The sequence below is a fragment of the Candoia aspera genome, chromosome 4 (assembly GCF_035149785.1).
Source record: "Candoia aspera isolate rCanAsp1 chromosome 4, rCanAsp1.hap2, whole genome shotgun sequence".
Classification (NCBI taxonomy): domain Eukaryota; kingdom Metazoa; phylum Chordata; class Lepidosauria; order Squamata; family Boidae; genus Candoia; species Candoia aspera.
In genome coordinates this window covers 102,496,323-102,516,596 of record NC_086156.1, presented here as the reverse complement: position 1 = coordinate 102,516,596, position 20,274 = coordinate 102,496,323, and the positions used below count along the sequence as shown (strand labels likewise).

At 44.0% G+C, this 20,274-nt stretch overlaps 1 protein-coding gene across 2 annotated transcripts; it reads left to right on the top strand.

The window, feature by feature from the left end:
- Window positions 1-360: 360 nt before the first annotated feature.
- On the top strand, window positions 361-19,219 carry SLC5A2 (solute carrier family 5 member 2). 2 transcript variants are annotated; one of them, XM_063303063.1, is made up of 15 exons: window positions 361-471; window positions 3,116-3,187; window positions 3,493-3,597; window positions 4,157-4,216; window positions 5,160-5,264; window positions 5,440-5,545; window positions 10,388-10,468; window positions 11,942-12,171; window positions 12,806-12,941; window positions 14,542-14,649; window positions 14,927-15,077; window positions 15,793-15,961; window positions 16,515-16,730; window positions 18,354-18,510; window positions 18,922-19,219. In XM_063303063.1, exons 1-15 carry the CDS (start codon window positions 361-363, stop codon window positions 19,146-19,148), a joined length of 2,034 nt encoding a protein of 677 aa, XP_063159133.1. In that variant the 3' UTR covers window positions 19,149-19,219. The 2 variants fall into 2 exon arrangements, with proteins under 2 accessions (XP_063159133.1, XP_063159134.1); XM_063303064.1 differs by lacking the exon at window positions 361-471 and having other exon boundaries at window positions 18,354-18,442; window positions 19,016-19,219.
- Window positions 19,220-20,274: the final 1,055 nt, after the last annotated feature.

Here is a 20,274-nt window from a genome sequence, read left to right as displayed (position 1 = left end):
AAGTTCTAATGTACTAAGCATTTGTTTTTGGTGTCAAGGACATGTCAGACAACGACGTGCATGTCCAAACCAAGACATGAAGATTTGCATCAAGGAATGCTCTGCCTGCTGACATCTGCCTACTATGCATCTTCTGGATACAAAAAGAAGGGGGAGGCAAGTTGAACCAAGATACTGGAAGTTGCCCTTTCTCCCATCACTGCCCCCCCCCCCGGGTCACATACACTCCAAGTTAATTGCACATCCAACCCATGACTAAGTTTGTTATTAACCACTCATTAAAGTTCTTCAGAAGAATGGTCGAAGAGGGTTATTTAGCTTTGCCCATTTGGCTGTAGAACGTCTGGAGCTTACAGCATCATGGAGACAGAATCACCAATCCTTACACCAAAAAAGACTGCCATCAGCAACGCAGCAGACATTTCTGTCATCTGCTTCTACTTCCTTGCGGTCATTGGCACTGGCCTCTGGGTACGTAGAAGCAATGGAAGGTAACGCTGGACTGAGATTGCTCTGCGAGTGGTGGGTCATTCAGTTAGTAAAAGTACTGCTGGGATTCAATGTGGATTTCCTTGCCGAGCGAAATTTCTATGGAGGAGGTTCAAAGGATCTCTCTTATTTTCCCTGAAAAGGTCTGATTTGAGTTAGGCTCACAATACTGGAGACAGTTGCTAACATTTCCCTCCAGGTTGTCTTCCAGATTGAAAACTGGCTCCAAATCTGCTGATAGCCAGGGAAGGGAAATCTAAATCAGGATTGAATGTTTTTAGGGAAGTGAGATCCCATGTTTTACTACAAGATCTTTATTTTTTCACAAGGATTTATAGGCCAAGAAAGCCAGCATCACCACGTCCTACCTCCTGGCACCCTTTACTTCTCAGAGGAGACCAAACTGGGGGGAACATCAAATAAAATAGCAATCCTTCTGTATATTTAGACAGCAAAAGCAAAAAAAAAGAAAACCTTGTATGGGCTCCTTTCTCACCAGTTAAAGATCAGGAGGAACCTGGCAGCACCTTTCCCCACTAACAAATTTTATTAAAAGACATAAGCTTTTGTGAGCTGTAATTACATCTGATGCAGATGCATCTTGATTCACACCAACTTCTTAAGCACTCCTTGGATTCTAAGATGCTAATTATTTTAGGCTGCCTCTATTATAATGGAATGAATGTATTTTTTTCTAATATTGCACTTTTCTTTGTTTTTTATTTGTTTGAATAATATTCCATTTTCATTTTAAAATGTTTATTTGTTCCAATGTGTAAACTAACCAGGGAATAATCTTTTAATGGGCAACTCAATAAAGTGTGCCAGAATTTAGAAATCAAATATTGTCTAACAAGGGCAAACCTACCATTTTTAATTAGGAAAACAGCTGATTGAGTTACCAGAATTTCACTCAAGGGCCAGTGAAAGTGCATATGGTATGTTCAACAGGCAAGATTGTCTAACCCAAACTGCTTGGATATATTTAACCTTAAGTCAGTTGCAATAATGTAGGCAACGCACTTAAACAGCTGCAATATCACAACCTGCTTTTGCAGCCCTTTTTCACAAAGTCTTCTGCCCAGATGCAAGTTGGGAGGGTGACCCATATGCATATTTATTAGGCTTTTTTATCCAGGCTGTTAGTGCCTTGTCTTTTTAACTCCAAGTCTTATTGCTCCAGATGGGGTTAATTATTGTCCACAGTTACACAGTTCAGGAATGTACTAGAAGCTAGTAATGGGTATAATTGAAAGGATGAGTGACTGAAGTATCTGTTCCCTAAAGAGTTACTATCTGCTCCCAGACACTTTCTTTTACAGTAGTTTATTCTAGAAATCTCCTCCTTTGATACTGATTAAATGGGATTAAATGGTTGTGTGTTTCACAAGCCAGGCTGAGTCATAATAATTTGTCTGGCTTTATTTCAGAGGTGTTTGCAGGGCATGGCCAAAAAGTCAAGATGGCAGGCACGATGATGCAATTGAAGCTCCTCCTGCATTACATATAAAAAACAGGAGGAGTTTTGATCACACTGTCACGCCCACCATCTTGACTTTTTTAACCATGCCCTGCGGATACCCTTCCTTTATTTAAAGCAGTGTTTTTCAATCTTGGCCATTTTAAGGTGCGTGGACTTCAACTCCCAGAATTCTCCAGCTAGCATGCTGACTGGGGAATTCTGGGAGTTGATACTTACTACAGGTAGCATTACAATAACTGAATGTTTTATTTTAAATTGTGTTGAGTATCCTGTGAGAAAAGGCTATGAAGAATATATATTTGAGAAACTATATGACATACTAATTCTAGATAGAGGAGAGATGAGAGATAGATGAGAGAGAGAGAGGAGAGAGAGATGAATTTTTTGGAAGGTTTTGTTGATGTTTCAGTGCCCATAAAGTTCTCCGCTAAAATCTTGCAAGTCTCAATGTGCTACTTTTTTTATCTTCATGAAGATGGGGGTGGGGTGGGAGCTGTCTGAGGTGTTTTTGCAAATTACTGCCTTGGCCTGGGCTCAAGTTTACAGCAGGCCCTCCTAAAGAGCCAGGTCTTCATGGCCCTCCAAAATATTAATAGGAGGGTATACTATTCCAGAGGACAGAAACCATCACCAAGAAGGCATGTTCCCTGATGCTGAAGTTCCTCGGCATCGGGGTCCACAGCAAGACCAATCTCCACACATCTTAAAGTGGCAAAGGTTGAGAAACACTGATTTAGAGTCTTCTGTTAACCCACCCATTTGGAAGGGCAATCTGCAAGGAACTTCAGCGTGGACGGACATTTCACAGCAATGGGCAGAGCTGGGGTTGGGTTTGGGGACAATTTGGGGACTTGGCTTTGCTTTCTTAACTGTGATAACCCTATCATAGAGCTGAAATGACAATTTTCACGGGCTTCCTGCCTCCAAGTGCTGGAAAACCCCTGTCAGTCACGGTTAGCAGAGGCTCTAAGGCCTACAGAACGGAAAAGCAGGGCTGCATGTGGTGTCATGACGCAGGAAACCCAGATAATTGTGGTTTATTCCACAAACCATGGTTAAGCCAAGCAGGGTAGGATGTTTTGCACGACTCAGACTACAAATCCTCATCACATCTTTCCTTTCTCTTTCTCTTGTGGTTCACAGTCCATGAGCCGGATCAATCGGGGGACGGTGGGGGGATATTTCTTGGCTGGAAGGAATATGGTGTGGTGGCCGGTGAGTAACCAGTGTTATAGGAGGAAGAAGGATAATGCAAGCAGGTCATGGGGAAGGAGAGGGAGATGAAACAGCCTGTCTGGGATGGTATCAGGGTTCCTGCCCCGGGCAGGGGGTTGGACTAGATTGCCTCCAAAGTCCCAACCATAGGATTCTATGATAGTGAGACAAGGGTAGGAGAGAAAGAAAAGCGACCTAAGATTCTGGATGAATTGAGAGACAAGACCCAGGACGACAGGGCCAGGCAGATTTGGAAAGTCAAAATGCTGTGGGTTTTTTTTAAAAAACGGTGGTTGTGTCCACAGATTGGCGCCTCTCTCTTTGCCAGCAACATCGGCAGCGGGCATTTTGTGGGATTGGCAGGCACCGGGGCAGCAAATGGCCTGGCCGTGGCAGGATTTGAGTGGAATGTAAGTAGTGGGTGGGCAAGGTTGGGGGTTTCCCCCGGGGAATCCCAGCGAGGGGGCAGAGCAAGACCCCCCTCATTTGATGAGCAGAAACTGGGGTCAAAAAGCACCAGAGCAGCTTGATTAGTCCCTGAGTCCCACCCCCCACCAGCTGAGGTAAAAGGCTGCTGTGCAGAGGTATCTGCAGGGTGGGGGTCAAAAAAGGCAAGATGGCAGTCACAGCCGTGTGATCGAAGCCCTGCCCCTTTTTAATGTCCATCATGATGCCTGTTAAAAAGGGGCGGGGCTTCAATCGCACGGTTGTGGCGGCCATCTTGCCTTTTTTGACTCCCACCCTGCCCACAGCCCTGCTGCTATGGAAACAATTTTTATTTCATCGTTCTCTACAGATATTCGGCAAGAATTGACAATGCAATGCTGGAGAAAGCTCACCCGTTTCACTTCTGCCTGTCACAAGCCCCAAACTGATCATCGGGGAGCTTCGATGAGGATTTAGGGGAAAAGAAAAAGACGGCAACTTGACCTATCCTAGTTCTCACTCCATTTCTTTCCTTCTCCCTAGGCTATATTTATTATTCTCCTCCTTGGATGGCTCTTTGTTCCGGTTTATCTCTCCGCTGAGGTAGTGATTCTCCTCTCCAGCACACGTTTGTAATTCCAAAGATCTCTAATATCTTTGAAATGGTTAATAGGCAATTTCAGGAAGTGATTAGAAAGTGAGGTTTGTGAACTTAGTGTCCTTTAAAAGGCTCCGCTGTGGTTGCGAGCAAGATGGCTAATCCTGCCATCTGCCGGCACTCAAACCTGCGGAAAACCACCGTCCTGCGGTCTCCTCACGAGAAGCAGCCATCCGGAGCACGTGTGAATAATCTCCCCTCCTCTCTCTATACAGAGAGGTTCCACGGGACCGGTCTACTCATGGTTTCCTTGCTCTTTGCCATGGTCTTCAGCTCTGCTTTCTCAGAGCCATCTTCAGTTGGCAACACTTCCAGGAGTGGAAGTCTAAACCACAGACTTTTCATTGTTAAAAGATTTTATTTTTTAATGCTTTGGGCTTTAACTTGATTTTTATTATAAACCAGGTCATTGCCAGTATAAAAAGGCAGCTACAGGAAATAAATACCCATCCGTTTGGGCCATATTTATTATTAGTTTAATTTATATAGTCACCCACGTGGCACACAAATCAAAGTGGCATACATCACCAGCAAACAACCCACTATTGCCTCTGAAGAATGACGCAAGGAATAAATAATTTAAAAAGCAAAACACACAGCAAAAATACAGGGCTGGGGAAAATTCACCTGATGGCATCATACCCCTCCCTGACCCGGTCCCTGGGGAAAGGGCCAGGCCTTTAATGCCTTTCGAAGGACAGGCAGGGTTGGCGACAGAGAAGGCACATCTCCTGCGACCTAGAGTGTGCCAACCTGAGCATGCCAACCCTGTCAGGTTCCGTTGGGCTCTGTAAGCCTTGCGCTACCCTTGAGCACTCTGGCCCTTTGGGGATCTTCTGACATGACACAAAGAAAACTAACACGTCTTCTGCTTCTTCCCCTGTGCAGGTCATCACAATGCCCCAGTACTTAAAGAAGCGTTTCGGAGGCCAACGAATCCGTCTCTATCTGTCCATCATATCTCTTTTCATGTATATCTTCACCAAAATATCAGTAGGTCATTTCTCCAGACGTCCGGAATACAGTGACGGAGCAGGGGGAATATTTGGAAATACAAATCTCCTACTTTCACCTTTTTAGGAAGGGTGGTTTAAATGTTCTTGTTGCTTTTAAATTCTGGCTAATCTGTGCATGTTCCTGGTAGTGTTTCTGCTTCTCCCTCCTGCAGGTGGACATGTTTTCTGGCGCGGTGTTCATCCAGCAAGCCTTGGGCTGGAATATTTACCTTTCTGTCATAGCACTTCTGATCATAACCACCATTTACACCACGACAGGTAACTGGGTTCTTGGGCCAGGAAATGGGCTGGGTACCCAGCAGGAAGCTGAAATTCCTGGGCAAGGGGATAGAGTATAGCTGGGGCAGGTGTTCCATATGGCAAACCAAAAAGAAAGAAAATAATCTGATTGTATTAGACCAGTGTTTCTCAACCTTAGCAACTTTAAGATATGTGAACTTCAGCTCCCAGAATTCCCCAGTCAGCATGCTGGTTGGGGAATTCTGGGAGTAGAAGTCCACATATCTTAAAGTTGCTAAGGTTGAGAAACACTGGTCTAATAAAATAAAGAAACTATTTCCTCTTGAAGCTTACTTGCTAGCTGAATAATTGCTACTACAGTTTATACTCTGCTCAGGAACTCCACACTAAAGCCTTGTTGTTTATTCATTCAGTTGCTTCCGACTCTTTGTGACTTCATGGACCAGCCCACGCCAGAGCTTCCTGTCGGTCGTCAACACCCCCAGCTCCCCCAGGGATGAGTCCGTCACCTCTAGAATATCATCCATCCACCTTGCCCTTGGTCGGCCCCTCTTCCTTTTGCCCTCCACTCTTCCTAGCATCAGCATCTTCTCCAGGGTGTCCTGTCTTCTCATTATGTGGCCAAAGTATTTCAGTTTTGCCTTTAACATCATTCCCTCAAGTGAGCAGTCTGGCTTTATTTCCTGGAGGATGGACTGGTTTGATCTTCTGGCAGTCCAAGGCACTCTCAGAATTTTCCTCCAACACCACAGTTCAAAAGCATCAATCTTCCTTCTCTCAGCCTTCCTTATGGTCCAGCTCTCGCAGCCATATGTTACTATGGGGAACACCATTGCTTTAACAATGCGGACCTTTCTTGTCAGTGTGATGTCTCTGCTCTTAACTATTTTATCTAGATTTGTCATTGCTCTTCTCCCAAGGATTAAGCGTCTTCTGATTTCCTGACTGCAGTCAGCATCTGCAGTAATCTTTGCACCTAGAAATACAAAGTCTTTCACTGCTTCTACATTTTCTCCCTCTATTTGCCAGTTATCGATCAAGCTGGTTGCCATAATCTTGGTTTTTTTGAGGTTTAGTTGCAAGCCAGCTTTTGCACTTTCTTCTTTCACCTTCACCATAAGGCTCCTCAGTTCCTCTTTGTTTTCAGCCATCAAAGTGGTATCATCTGCATATCTGAGATTGTTAATGTTTTTTCCAGCAATTTTAACTCCAGCCTTGGATTCCTCAAGCCCAGCATGTCGCATGATGTGTTCTGTGTACAAGTTGAATAGGTAGGGTGAGAGTATACAGCCATGCCATGCTCCTTTCCCAATCTTAAACCAGTCCGTTGTTCCGTGGTCTGTTCTTACTGTTGCTACTTGGTCATTATACAGATTCTTCAGGAGGCATACAAGATGACTTGGTATCCCCATACCGCTAAGAACTTGCCACAATTTGTTATGGTCCACACAGTCAAAGGCTTTAGAATAGTCAATCAAACAGAAATAGATGTTTTTCTGAAACTCCCTGGCTTTTTCCATTATCCAGCGGATATTGGCAATTTGGTCCCTAGTTCCTCTGCCTTTTCTAAACCCAGCTTGTACATCTGGCAATTCTCGCTCCATGAACTGCTGAAGTCTGCCTTGCAGGATCTTGAGCATTACCTTACTGGCATGTGAAATGAGTGCCACTGTTCGATAGTTTGAACATTCTTTAGTGTTTCCCTTTTTTGGTATGGGGATGTAAGTTGATTTTTTCCAGTCTGATGGCCATTCTTGTGTTTTCCAAATGTGCTGGCATATAGCATGCATTCCCTTGACAGCATCATCTCGCAAGATTATGAACAGTTCAGCTGGGATGCCGTCGTCTCCTGCTGCCTTGTTATTAGCAATGCTTCTTAAGGCCCATTCAACCTCACTCTTCAGGATGTCTGGCTCTAGCTCCCTGACCACACCGTCAAAGCTATCCCCGATATTGTTATCCTTCCTATACAGGTCTTCCGTATATTCTTGCCACCTTTTCTTGATCTCTTCTTCTTCTGTTAGGTCCTTGCCATCTTTGTTTTTGATCATACCCATTTTGGCCTGGAATTTACCTCCGATGGTTCTAATTTTCTGGAAGAGGTCTCTTGTCCTTCCTATTCTATTGTCTTCTTCCACTTCCATGCATTGCTTGTTTAAAAATAATTCCTTATCTCTTCTGGCTAACCTCTGGAATTTTGCATTTAATTGGGCATATCTCCCCCTATCACTAAAGCCTTACTAAGATTAAAATTGCTTAAATTCTTCCACAGGAGGGGCTCCTCCTAAAGATGGATGTTGTGCTATTGGCCACTCGAACCACAGATGAGCACATTTCCTCTTGCTCTATCACCTTGCCTCCATTCTAGCATGTTTATCACTGAGCATGTTTCACAGTTGTCCTGTCCTCCTTCTGACATGGTTTTCTGAGTCAGCCCCCTGGCTGCCTTTTAATAGATTCTGGCAAACTGATCTTGACTTGGGAATCCCAATTATTACTGTAGAGAGAAGTACTATATCTTAATATTGCTGGGGAGTGCCACCTACAAGCCAGGGGTCATCTCTGGTGCTACAATCCCATTTTTGTTGCCATCACGTTGCTGACCCTCAAGAGCACAATGCCAAGACAGCAACATAATTTTCCATCTTAAAAAAAAGCAAAAATAAAAATAACAAAATTAAGCAAAATAAGATTATTAAGCCTGCAACAGGCTTAATCACCTTTTTTTGTTTGAGATGAAAAAAGCCCGGGTGGTCTAGGGTTTAGGGTATTGTACTCAAACTGGGGAGATCAAGATTCAGCTCCTCACTCAATCATGATGCTCAGGAGGGGATTATGGGCCAGTCATTCTCTCTCAGGCTAAACTTACAAATCCATTATTATGGGGGTCAAATTAGGAGACACCCCTTGTCCTGAATCCTGCCTTGAGCAATCAAGAAAAGTGGGGAGGCAAATGCCATAAATCAATCAAGAAATAAATGCCAAAGCTGCCCTCTTGTAGTAGCTAAATTCTTGTTCCCCTTCCATGCGAGCAAAGGGCTACACTTGAGTTTCCATCTGTCTTACAGCATTTGCCGATCCCATACACGTTCTGCCTACCTAACTTGAGGAAACAGAGAATTTATTTTTATTTTATTTATTTATTTTCTAAAGTCAAGCCAAAATGGCTGTGGAGGGCAGCTCTGAGTGGACAAATATTGCAGCAGCTGTAGACAAATATGGAGATAGCCTTGAAGAAGATGTGCAACAGTAATTATTTAATATTTATTTATTTTCTATCCCACCGTTATTATTTTTATAAATAATTCAAGGCAGGGAACATACCTAATGCTCCTTCCTCCTCCTATTTTCCCCAAAACAACAACCCTGTGAGGTGAGTTGGGCTGAGAGAGAGGGACTGGCCCAGGGTCACCCAGCCAGCTTTCATGTCTAAGGTGGGACTAGAACTCACAGTCTCCTGGTTTCTAGCCCAGCACCTTAACCACTAGACCAAAATGCCTGCTTGTTCGAGGGTAGGAAAGGGGATGGAAACTTTCCAGACACACATTGTGCTTCTCCAAACTACCGTTCATTGTTCATTGTTCCAGTGATTTTCAAGTAAACACGTGATGATTTCTCTTATATAAAGAGGCCTTAGGCTCACATACATTTCCATCTGGAGTTGTTTGCAGCTTCTTAAACCTCTCACTGGCCCCTCCCTTACTCACACAGGTGTCTCTTACTGCAACTTTGATAAGACCACTTTTAAGACAACTTGCACAAAAGACAACTACTTTCACTTTTAGCCTACAGAAGTGGAGGGAAAAGGGGGAAAATAACTCTTTCCTGAACTTCTTGAAATTCCAGCACCTTTCCTTCCTGAGGCCTGGTGTGTCCTTCCCAAATACAGCCATCTTTCTACCCAATCAGTCCGCTCTGCAGATCTCCCTTTCTGATCCTGGTTGCTCCTGCTGGGTCCTCCATGGCAGATCCTCCTTCCTCCAGGGAACTTCTCCAGGGGTAGACACAGGGTGAGGTTAACAATGTCACAATGGTGGCTACCACAGTGCAATTCAAGCTCTGCCCATTTTTATCTGCAATGCACATAAATAATGAGCAGTTTCAATCACATCATCATGGCCATCATCTTGACTTTGTTGACCATATCTTGTGGACACCTCTCCCTTGCTCCAGCTGTGCCTTGTTTCACGTAGCACAAATACCACCAGCAACCTTCACCAATTAGCTCCTCCACTGCATAATAAATACTGTCAAACCCTAATAGATCTGCTCCTACACACTTTCCTACACACTGCTGTACACACTGCTGAAGGTCCCAACTATAAAGCAGTGCTCCTGGAGGGAACCAGTGTGCTGGCCGGGGAATTCTGGGAGTTGAAGTCCACCCATCTTAAAGTTGCTGAAGTTGAGAAACACTGATCTAGAGCATCAAGGAAGGGAGGAAGGTCTGTAGTTTAGTAGCAAAGTGCAGAGTTTGCAGACAAAAAAGCCTCTGTTTGGTGCTTGGCATTTCCAGCTAATGTGGGGAAGACATTTTTCAGAAATCCTAAAAAGATGCTGCCTGTCTGTGCATGCCTCAGTACAATAAATAAATCAGGGTGCATGATTCTTTCCAAGGTAGAAGAGGTCAGCTGAGGATCTGAAAAAAAGCCCAGCATAGGCCAACTAGTGCCCTCAAAATGCATTGGCCTACAGCTCCCATCATCCTTTCCCAGGTGGGCTGGGCCTTGCAGGAGTTGCAGAACAGCATTACAGGACACTCAGTTGCCTAAACCTCATGCAGATAACACAGAGCCTGGTGGATGAAGGACCAAAGCACCATCATACTTGCACATGACTCTCATTCTGTCCCTCTTGCAGGTGGGTTGGCAGCCCTGATGTACACCGACACAGTCCAGACCTTTGTCATGATTGGAGGCGCTTTCGTCCTCATGGGGTTTGGTGAGTAGGATGCTTCCTGCTGAAGATACAAAGGTTTGGTTTCTTCTGTCTGCCCAAACTGCAGGGAGCAGGCTCCAGTAGCCTAAAACACAGGAAAGCATGATGAAAATAGGAATACAAGTAGTCCTTGCTTAATGACCATAATTGGGACCAGAATTTCAGTTGCTAAGCTAAGTGGTCATTAAGCGAATTTGACCTGATTTTATGACCCTTTTTGCAGCAGTCTTTAAGTGAATCACTGCAGTCATTAAGCAAACCATGTGGTCGTTAAGTGAATCATGTGGTTTCCAATTGATATTGCTTGCCAGAAGCTGGCCAAGAAGGTCAAAAAGGCGGTCACATGACCATGGGACACTGAGACAGTTGTAAATGCGAACAAGTTGCCAAGCACCCAAATCATGATCAAGTGACTGTGGGGACGCTGCAACAGTTGTAAGTGTGAGGACCGGTTGTAAGTCGGTTTTTCAGCACTGTTGTAAGTCTGAACTGTCACTAAACGAATGGTCATTAAGTGAGGACTACCTGTTGACTAAACTAAAGTCTTGATCCATTCCAATATATAATCTCTGTAATATAAAATCAAGGACATAAATAGTAGAAGCAAGTACTCTGCTAAAAATCCGATTCTAACTTTTTGAGCCAATGTTAGAATAATTAGCACTTTGAGATACATCATCATATCGTTCAATCAGGCAAAATATTAGAATGGAAGCAGCTCAGCCCCAAATCCCGTAAAGAAAACAGGAAGAATAAGAGCCTCCTTCTCTGAAGTCTTCTCAAGGAATTCCAACTCATAGCAGAACGAAGAACAGTGAAATAATAGATGGTTCCCAAAGATTCCAGGAGAAAGTGTCTCCAAAGTTGCTTTTTGCATTAGCCATTTGATCCAGAATCACATAATTTTGCACACTAATTGTAGAGGGAGTTCACACTACATCAGCCATTTGTGATGCCCTGACATTTTTGTCACTTCGGGGCAGGGATGGAGGGAATCCACATAAAAGAAATCCCAGTTTTTTAAAGGACAGAAGAATAATGCCATTTCCACAGATTCAGCTACCTTTTGTGCTGTGTTTACGTTTTTTTTAAAAGAGGATGATTTGAACCAGAGACAAATTGGACCAGTGAACTTGTCACAGCTCATCCTCATTCACTGCAGTCCTTTCAACAAACATAACTGTATATTAATTTTGCTCCTGTAAAGACAATCTGACCACTTCCATTTTAGCAATCACATATTCATTAGTTAAACACGTTCAACAGATCCTATCAATCTGAAGCAAGACTTACATTTCCAAAAACTGCAACAAAAAAAGCCTGCAATCTTGGCTTACAATTTCATTGTACAGGGAAAAGTTAGAGGGAGGGAAGAGATTGCCAAACTGGGAAACAGTAGGAGTAATGTAGCATGTATTCATCTGAATGGAAATGTGGTTTTCAGTGCTAACATGACCCATGACTGTTCCTGTACAGCCTTCAATGAAGTTGGAGGTTATCAAGGGTTGTTTGACAAATATATGGAGGCTCTTCCCAAGCGGACACTTTCACCTAGCCCTGCCCTCTACAACATCTCATCTTCCTGCTACCTGCCCCGTGAAGACTCGTTCCACATGATCAGAGATGCCACCACTAGTGATCTGCCCTGGCCAGCTGTCATTCTTGGTCTTTCCATCAACTCTGTCTGGTATTGGTGCAATGACCAGGTACAGAATGGTTTATAGGGAAGGATGGTGGGAATAAAAATAATGCTGTAATTTCTGAAGAGTCACAATCTTTCAGTTTGGATTAAGCTCCCAGTTCCTTACTTACAAAGCAACAAACTTGCTTAGAATCCTCACACTACCTATACATATGATAGTAAATCCAGCTATCATGTCTAAGAAGGTTGAAGGTTTCCTACAGCTTTCAAATTGGAAGAAATTAATTCTAACTTTTGATGATGCACCCTGATTCTGGTTGCTTGGTATGGAAGGAAAATTACATATATTTAAGGCCAAGTCTCCATTAAGCTGAATCCAACTCCTAACTTTATAAACACATCCATCTGGCCAACAGCACAGAGCTGCTGCCTCTTTCAGATTTGTTTATTTATTTTTGCTTTTCTGTCTAATGTCCAAAATTTCGTGGTTGTCTCTCATCTAAGCACTACCCAAGTTCAACCCTGTGTAGCTTTTCCAAGCTCAACTCTTCCACAGAAGAACATACCTTGTGACCATCCAGCTGTTCAACCTCATAAACCGTGTCTGAAGAGCACTAGGATGAGAATGCCCTAGAACAGAAATGAAGAAGATGGAATAGATATTTTACAGCAAACCTTCCCATTTCCATCCCACGTAGGTCATAGTGCAGAGGTGCCTGGCCGGGAAGAACCTGACCCATGTCAAAGCTGGCTGCATCCTTTGCGGGTACCTCAAACTACTGCCCATGTTTCTCATGGTTATGCCTGGCATGATTAGTCGGATTCTGTATCCAGGTAAACATCTCAGATGGTGGTTGGAATGTAGATACCAGAAGGAAAATGTGAGGTGGCTGATCCAGCTGAACCAAAGAACAGTCCCAGATACTATTAGAGGGGACAAGATTAAAGGGATGGATTTGGAGATCGTTGGACCTAACTCGGCCAAGAGGAACCTTCTCCAACTTTGGCTGGGCCCAGCTGGCTGAGAATACAGCCTCCAATCCCAAATTGATCTAGATGTTATATAACATAAAATCAACTGTAATGTGTATTAATTTTATCTCAGAAAAGGATGTTACTTATCTGGTTACATTAGAGGCAGTATGGACTTTTGTGATGTTCTCAGTCTTAGTTTGCTTACTGCTTACAAGCACATCTTCTTCCCTTCCAGCCTGCCTGCAGAAGGGACTTGAAAGACTTTCCAATTAAAATTCAACTATTGCTTTGCACTCAGTGGCTTTCATCCAGAAACCATCTTGTTAAATCTTTTGCCCCCCCCCCCCGCATCTAAAGACAGACAATCTCTCTCAATTTTAAAACTTTTTTTTTAAGGGTTCTGGTAAAATCTAAGAGCATCCACAACATATATGTTCACAAATGTCCCCTTCCTCAGATGGTGACAGTAGCAGATAATTTCTCTAGCATATAAAAGCATGCGATGTGAGAATAATGATTATTAACAATAGTATACTATTGTGCAGATAAGTGTTATGGAGAAAGTTATGGCACACTTCTCTTCCTCCCTTCCTTCCTCCCACAGCCAGGGTGATTAATCACGTGTGCAGGATTCTTAGAGAAGGTTACTAAACAACTCAGGTCGAGCACAAGACCCAAACTTAACACCACCCAATTTTACAATTTAGTATTATTCCCTATTGATATTTGCACACAGTCAATCATACTACAGAGCCTTTCTTCAGAAATCGCAGCTTCAGTGCTCACCGAAGCCTCTCCTCGTACTGGCCAGCAGAGCTCTCCTGGGGCTCATTCAACTTGCTATGCAATGTTGACACCCTCAAATTACACTCTGCCCTGGATGATCCAGGTTCCTCCTCTGTGACCCTGCTGTATAGGTCACGAGGGCTTTGTGGGCTCAGGCAGGACTAGAACTCTCTGTCTCCTGGTTTCTAGCCCAGCGCCTTAACCACTAGACCAAGCTGATAGATGATAGATAGATATGACAGATAGATACACAGACAGACAGACATTGATAATAGAGGATTCTTCTCAACTGAAGATAGCACTTCCTTTATGTACAATATTTATATCAAATGAGTCTAAATGCCACAGGATTTACTACAAGAAATTAACATGATTACTTGTCTGAAGATCTGAGGAGTGGGTTACCTGTCTGGCTCAGAGGGAGAAGGTCCCAAAACACCTCTCCCATCTTTTCCTTGGGTAATTTAAGAACATAGAACCCCAGAATGATCTCTCACCAATTTAGAAATGGGGTATTTAGATGGTAAAAACAAAAGCGTCTTGGCACCCAGCAGGAGCAGGTACACACCGTCATGTTCATATTCATCTGTGTGCACATGCACAGGTATATGTTAATGCAATGTTGTTACCTGCATCACAGGAGTATCACTCATCCCTCTTCTTCACATTACAGATGAAGTAGCCTGCATCATTCCAGATGAATGCAAGCAAATATGTGGTACAGAAGTTGGGTGTTCCAACATTGCCTATCCAAAACTGGTTGTGTCTCTCATGCCAAATGGTAAGAATGAGACTATTTCCTTCCTCTGCTTGGGGAGCACCTGCAAAATCAAACAACTTGTCCAGCTAGTTGGGACTGTCAACAATAATTGGCAGAGTCATGGATAAGTTTTTCCAGTCCTACTACAGATAGTAGGAATTGGACCTGGGACTCTGCCACTGAATTAGAGGTCCCAGCTCTGTTGTGAGTTTAACCAGCTTTCTCTGCATGGCACGAGTGATGCTGAATGCCTGGGAATTCATTCCTTGTTCCTTCCTGTGGTGTTTTATTCTGGCAGGCCTCCGGGGACTTATGCTAGCAGTTATGCTGGCCGCACTCATGAGTTCACTTGCCTCCATCTTCAACAGCAGTGGCACCCTCTTCACCATGGACATCTACAAACGCTTGAGGCCACAAGCCAATGACAAAGAGCTATTGATTGTGGGCCGGTGAGCAAGAAATCTGGACCACCCCATATTCATTTACACTCTTCCCTTGCTATCCAAAACCAACCACTGGCATCTTGTTAGTCTTCTGCCACCTGGTGCCCTACAGATGTGTTGGGACTATACAGTAGTTCTTACCATGCTCAGCCAGGTGGGGAAAGATTGGTGATACCAACCAATTTAAGACTTTAACGCAAAGGATGGCAACATTTTCAAATGGTGAGGGGAGTTGTGCTCTGATGTAGGCACCAAAACATAAATCTTTTTTTTTAATTACAGCAACTTGGAATTGTTGCAAGAAGCTAATATTCTCACTTGGAATCTCATAAGAATTAATGCACAACCTCTGAAATCTTGCAAGGTCTGGCAAATTCGTGAGATTTCAGCCATTTTTTCTTTTCTTTAATTTTGGAAGTTGGCAGGCATCAGCTAGGATTGCTAATGCTATCCACCAGCACATACTGCTATAAACACTGCAGGGTTCCCAAATTTGCCCACTTCTTTGGTATTTTTGCCAGCATTGTCCTGCAGGGGCATGTCAGCTACATTAGAAACACAAATCTCTGAGCTCACCTATACAATGAGGTAAGTGAATCTCATGTGGAAGCAGGTGCACCCATGGAAACCCTTTCTCACCCCCAATTAAACACCACTCTGCAAGCATGTCCTGTATCCCAGCCCAGGCATTACAGCCTCATGTTGCTATTTCTCTCTACAGGGTGTGGATCTTGCTACTTGTGGGGGTCAGCATTGCATGGATCCCTGTGGTACAAGCTGCACAGGGGGGGCAGCTCTTTGACTACATGCAGTCCATCAGCAGTTACCTGGCCCCACCCATTGCTGCCATTTTTCTCCTTGGAGTCTTTGTCCAAAGGCTTAGTGAGCAGGTGAGCAAATTAGAAGAAAGACACAACCCATCACATTTACACAGATACTCCATGTAAGGGATTGAATCCATGGAGGGGAACCCCAAGCACTCAAAACAGAGGAAATAAGAGTACCAGAATTTCAAGCCCAGCTAGGATGGTAGCATCTAAACCACCTTACCTGTCCTAAGCAAGTTTGAACCTTATAGATAAATAAGAGACTATCCAGAGATTTCAGATACTGGGAAGTGCGGGGGGGGGGGGAGTCCCTAAGAAGGCAGAGGAAAACTTCTACTACATGCCCATTAAGTCATCAGGAGTTGAGTTGGAGTTAGTCATTTCATATGCAGTCCTGGGGATGGGAGAACATTGGCCTGCTGGCGTGGAGAACCAGAGATGAGAGAGATCTGTGTCACACATTTCTAAACTTTTTAACAATCATGCTTTTCCCAGATTTGCAGTGGTCTCTCAGTTTTAGGGAACAGGGAAGGCAACTGCACAGGAGCTAAGTGTCCCTGGTAGAATGTGAAAGCTCCATCCTGCTTTGTTACTCATCCTCCATTTTCCTCCTCAGGGTGCGTTCTGGGGCATGATGGGGGGACTCGCCATAGGCATGGCCCGAATGATCCCAGAATTTGTCTATGGGACCGGGAGCTGCCTCTTCCCAAGTAACTGCCCTCGTCTGATCTGTGGGGTCCACTACCTTTATTTCGCCATCATCCTATTCTTGGCTACAGCTGCCATTGCAATGGGGGTCTCACTCTGCACATCACCTATTCCTGACAAACATGTAAGTACAGGGGGAGTTTGGGGTGAGGGAAACAGTGCCAACACACTGGAATGCATCTTCTGGCACAAGGACCCTGAGAGGGCTTTCTAAGAGATGTGCCTCCTTCCCATGGCCACTTAAAGCTCCTCCATTTCAGACCTCCAAGTCACAGAGGAAGCTGCCTAGAAAGGCCACCTCTCTTTCATATAACTTCTATAGGGTTTTCTTCCAATCCACTAGACTCACAGACAAGAGGACTCTTATCCAATCACTCTTTATTTCTAAACCTCTTCTTCCCTATAGTCAGGACACAGCCCATATGAGAAAATAGTCTTGCCCCATGAGTAAACTTGGTTAGTAGACCTAGAGAAGTCTACTCAGCTTTCTATAGGAGTCTAAGAAGCTTCAGCTGGCAGTGCCTTTTTAGTGTTTCCTTTATAGTGTTTCCTTATAGTTTCCACGGTGTAGCTTCTCTGCTGGGTAACTCCCTCTCTTTTAATACTTGCACTTTTTTCCTTCCTAAATGACTCTTAAACTTAGCCTACCAGCTTTATTTTTCTTGGCAGCGAGGAGTGGGTTTTAAGCAGCAGAATCTCTATGTCTAGTTTTCATAAACAAGCAAGAGGTATCATCTCAGTCAGAGTGGGCAATTGAAAAGGAAAACAGGGTTGTTTTTTCCGTTCAAACAGAAGTACCGTAAGGACTATTTCTTTGAGTTATTAAAAAAAAGCAGGACATTAACATTATTTAAATTACCTTTTCCCGATAATGTTTTTTGATCTATAATTGGTGTCCCAGCCAACCTTGGTTGATCTTGAAAAAGCGAAGTAGGGTCAGATCAGCTAATTACCTGGGATGTGGGGCGGGGGGGCATGCGACATCAGAAAAACCCAGGTCCAAGACTAAAAAGTTGAAAAAACATTGCAAAAAATGGCAGGGCCAGGTCCCTTCTCTACTGTTGCATGAAAATGACATGCTCATTACTAAGAAATCCACAAGATTCAAGCCACCTATTTCATGTTATAAACTGTAGCTTGGAACAATACATTAATATATAATGTTTGTAGGTATGTACATATGTAGGAATATGTGTTCATCCACCCATCCCCTCCCCGCACACATATTGTCTCCTGAATTCAGTACTTAACTAGTCTGAATTGGCTTTCAATTTCCAAGGGGGAACATTCCCTCTCTCTCCCTCCACCAGGAAATATTTCTCTAATCTAAAGAGCCCAACCACCACCTCTTCCTACCCACCCATTTCTCTTCTTCTAATGGGACCCTGCTTTCCAGGGCAGAAATTCTTTCAGGGCCATTAGCTGGTCCACAGACCTTTTACACGGCAACTGATTTACAGTTATTCTTTATAGGCGCTAACAGGGATTCCAAAGAAAATTTGGGATGGTGACGTCAGGGAGATTCTTGGAAATAGACCTGGTAGTTGTGGTGTCACAAGATCTCCCTAACTCAGAAATGGATCACCTGACAAATGAATGCAATCATTCCTCCTTTATATAGCCAAACTAGCCTTTTCCAATTTGTTGCCCATCATGAGTTGGGCAACAATTCCCAGAATCCCCTTCCCCACACAGCCATTCTGTTTTGCCATTCATTCATCTCAAAACTTCCATTCTGCCAACCCAGCTGCATCGCCTGGTATTCAGCCTCAGGCACAGTAAGGAGACACGGGTCGATCTGGATATGGAGGAGGAGGAGGAGGAGGAAGCAACGCGGTGCCAGCAGCAAGCAAAGAATGCAGCCACCAAGAATGGAAGACTGGAGGCTGTCCTAGAGGTGGATGGTGAGGGGATGTTGCACTATTTATTTGATTTATAGCCCACCTTTCATTCAGGAGTTCAAGGCAATATACATAATACTCCCTCCACCTTTAAGGTAGGCTGGGCTGAGAGAGCATGACTGGTCCAAAATCATCCAGTGATGATGGACCTGAATCTGGGTCGTCCCCAGTGCCAGTTCAGCCTCTTAATCACTACACCGTATTGGTTCTCACATGGTGTTATTTTGAAAACAAGATGCAGCCTTTTTCAAATACTCATCCAAACAATCCTGGTGTGTCCCCAAGTTATCACATTTTCTCAGTATGCGTTACTTTCCTTTTGAGTTCGCTCCTATCACAACTTCACAGTCATCACACAGGCTTCAATGTTTTGAGAGAACTTTAACCTCAGGTGCCTCTTTCCTCTCCATGCAGACCCCAAAGCAATGACCTCCTTTGGCCGACTACGCCAAGGCCTGGCCTGGTGTTGCGGGATGAGCTCTGACAGCCCAGAGGAGCCAGAACTGAGCCCAGAAGAGAGGGACAAGGACTTCCAGAATCTGGCGGGTATCACAGAGCACCCGCTCTGGAGGCAGGCGGTCAACATCAATGCCGTGATCATGATGGCCCTAGCCGTATTCATGTGGGGCTACTATGCCTGAAGATTGTCAGCCACAGCAGCTCGATAGAATACGTTGCTCACCAACCCCTCCAGGTACATCACATCAACCCATCATCCCCAGAGGAACAACACATGGAAAAAGATGGAATCAAAATAGGAGGGACTCCACAACAGTCATCTGGGCCACCTGCCATCATCCAAGTCACTGAAGATCTACCCATGTCATCCAAGTCAACGTCCTTCAAAGCTCATCACAACTGACTCTTTGGAAGACCATTTTTTTAGTTATATCACATCATGAAGAAGACAAGCCACCCAAAGCTGTTGACAGCTGGGGTTAGGGAGAAACCAATCCTCCTTCTTAAGCGCCCAGATAACTTGGAATTTGCAGTTTTCCCAGTCTTAGCACCATCTTCTTACCTGTTGTAGTTTCACCACTGATAACCTAAACTATCTCTAATTAGGGTTACATATAATTCTCCAGACTGCATGTTTATCATGATATGCTTGCCTCAATGTCCTTCACAAATATTTACGCTCCCCAGTCTTGTGTTCTCCTCCAAGAAGAGCTGCTGAATTTCTTCCAGGACTGCAATATATGTAAGACACCAGCACGCCCCTTTATTCCTCACTAGCAATGAGAAGGAGTACCAGCACATCCTGCCCTTCCACAATGCTTCATATCCCATCCCATCCCATCCCATCCCTTCCAAACTTCTGGAAAAGAGAGAGACACAAAAACAAGAAAATAAACCCTATATCTGGAAGACAGAAAAAAACCCAGTCATAGCATTTGTGTATACTAGACAGGAGACAAGGGAACAGATGCGAAAGGAAGCTGACATACTTCTCTTTGGGGCACAAATTCAAGTTTCTGGGTAAAAATCTATGTAAACAAAGAGAAGAATTCCCTATACTGACAAGGCATGCACTGGGTACTGGCCTGGGAATGCAAAGTCAGGGTGTACAGGTAGTCCTCTTTAGCGACTGCCTCATTTACTGACCGTTCACAATTACGACAGTGATGCAAAAGTAACTTTGCGACCAATCCTCGCATTTACGACCTTCACAGCAAAGCAAAGGAAAGCTGAAGTAAGATCATATGTACAGCTGCGGTTCACTTAGCGGCCGCTTCAATTAACAATCAAGTTGCCAGTCCCAACTGT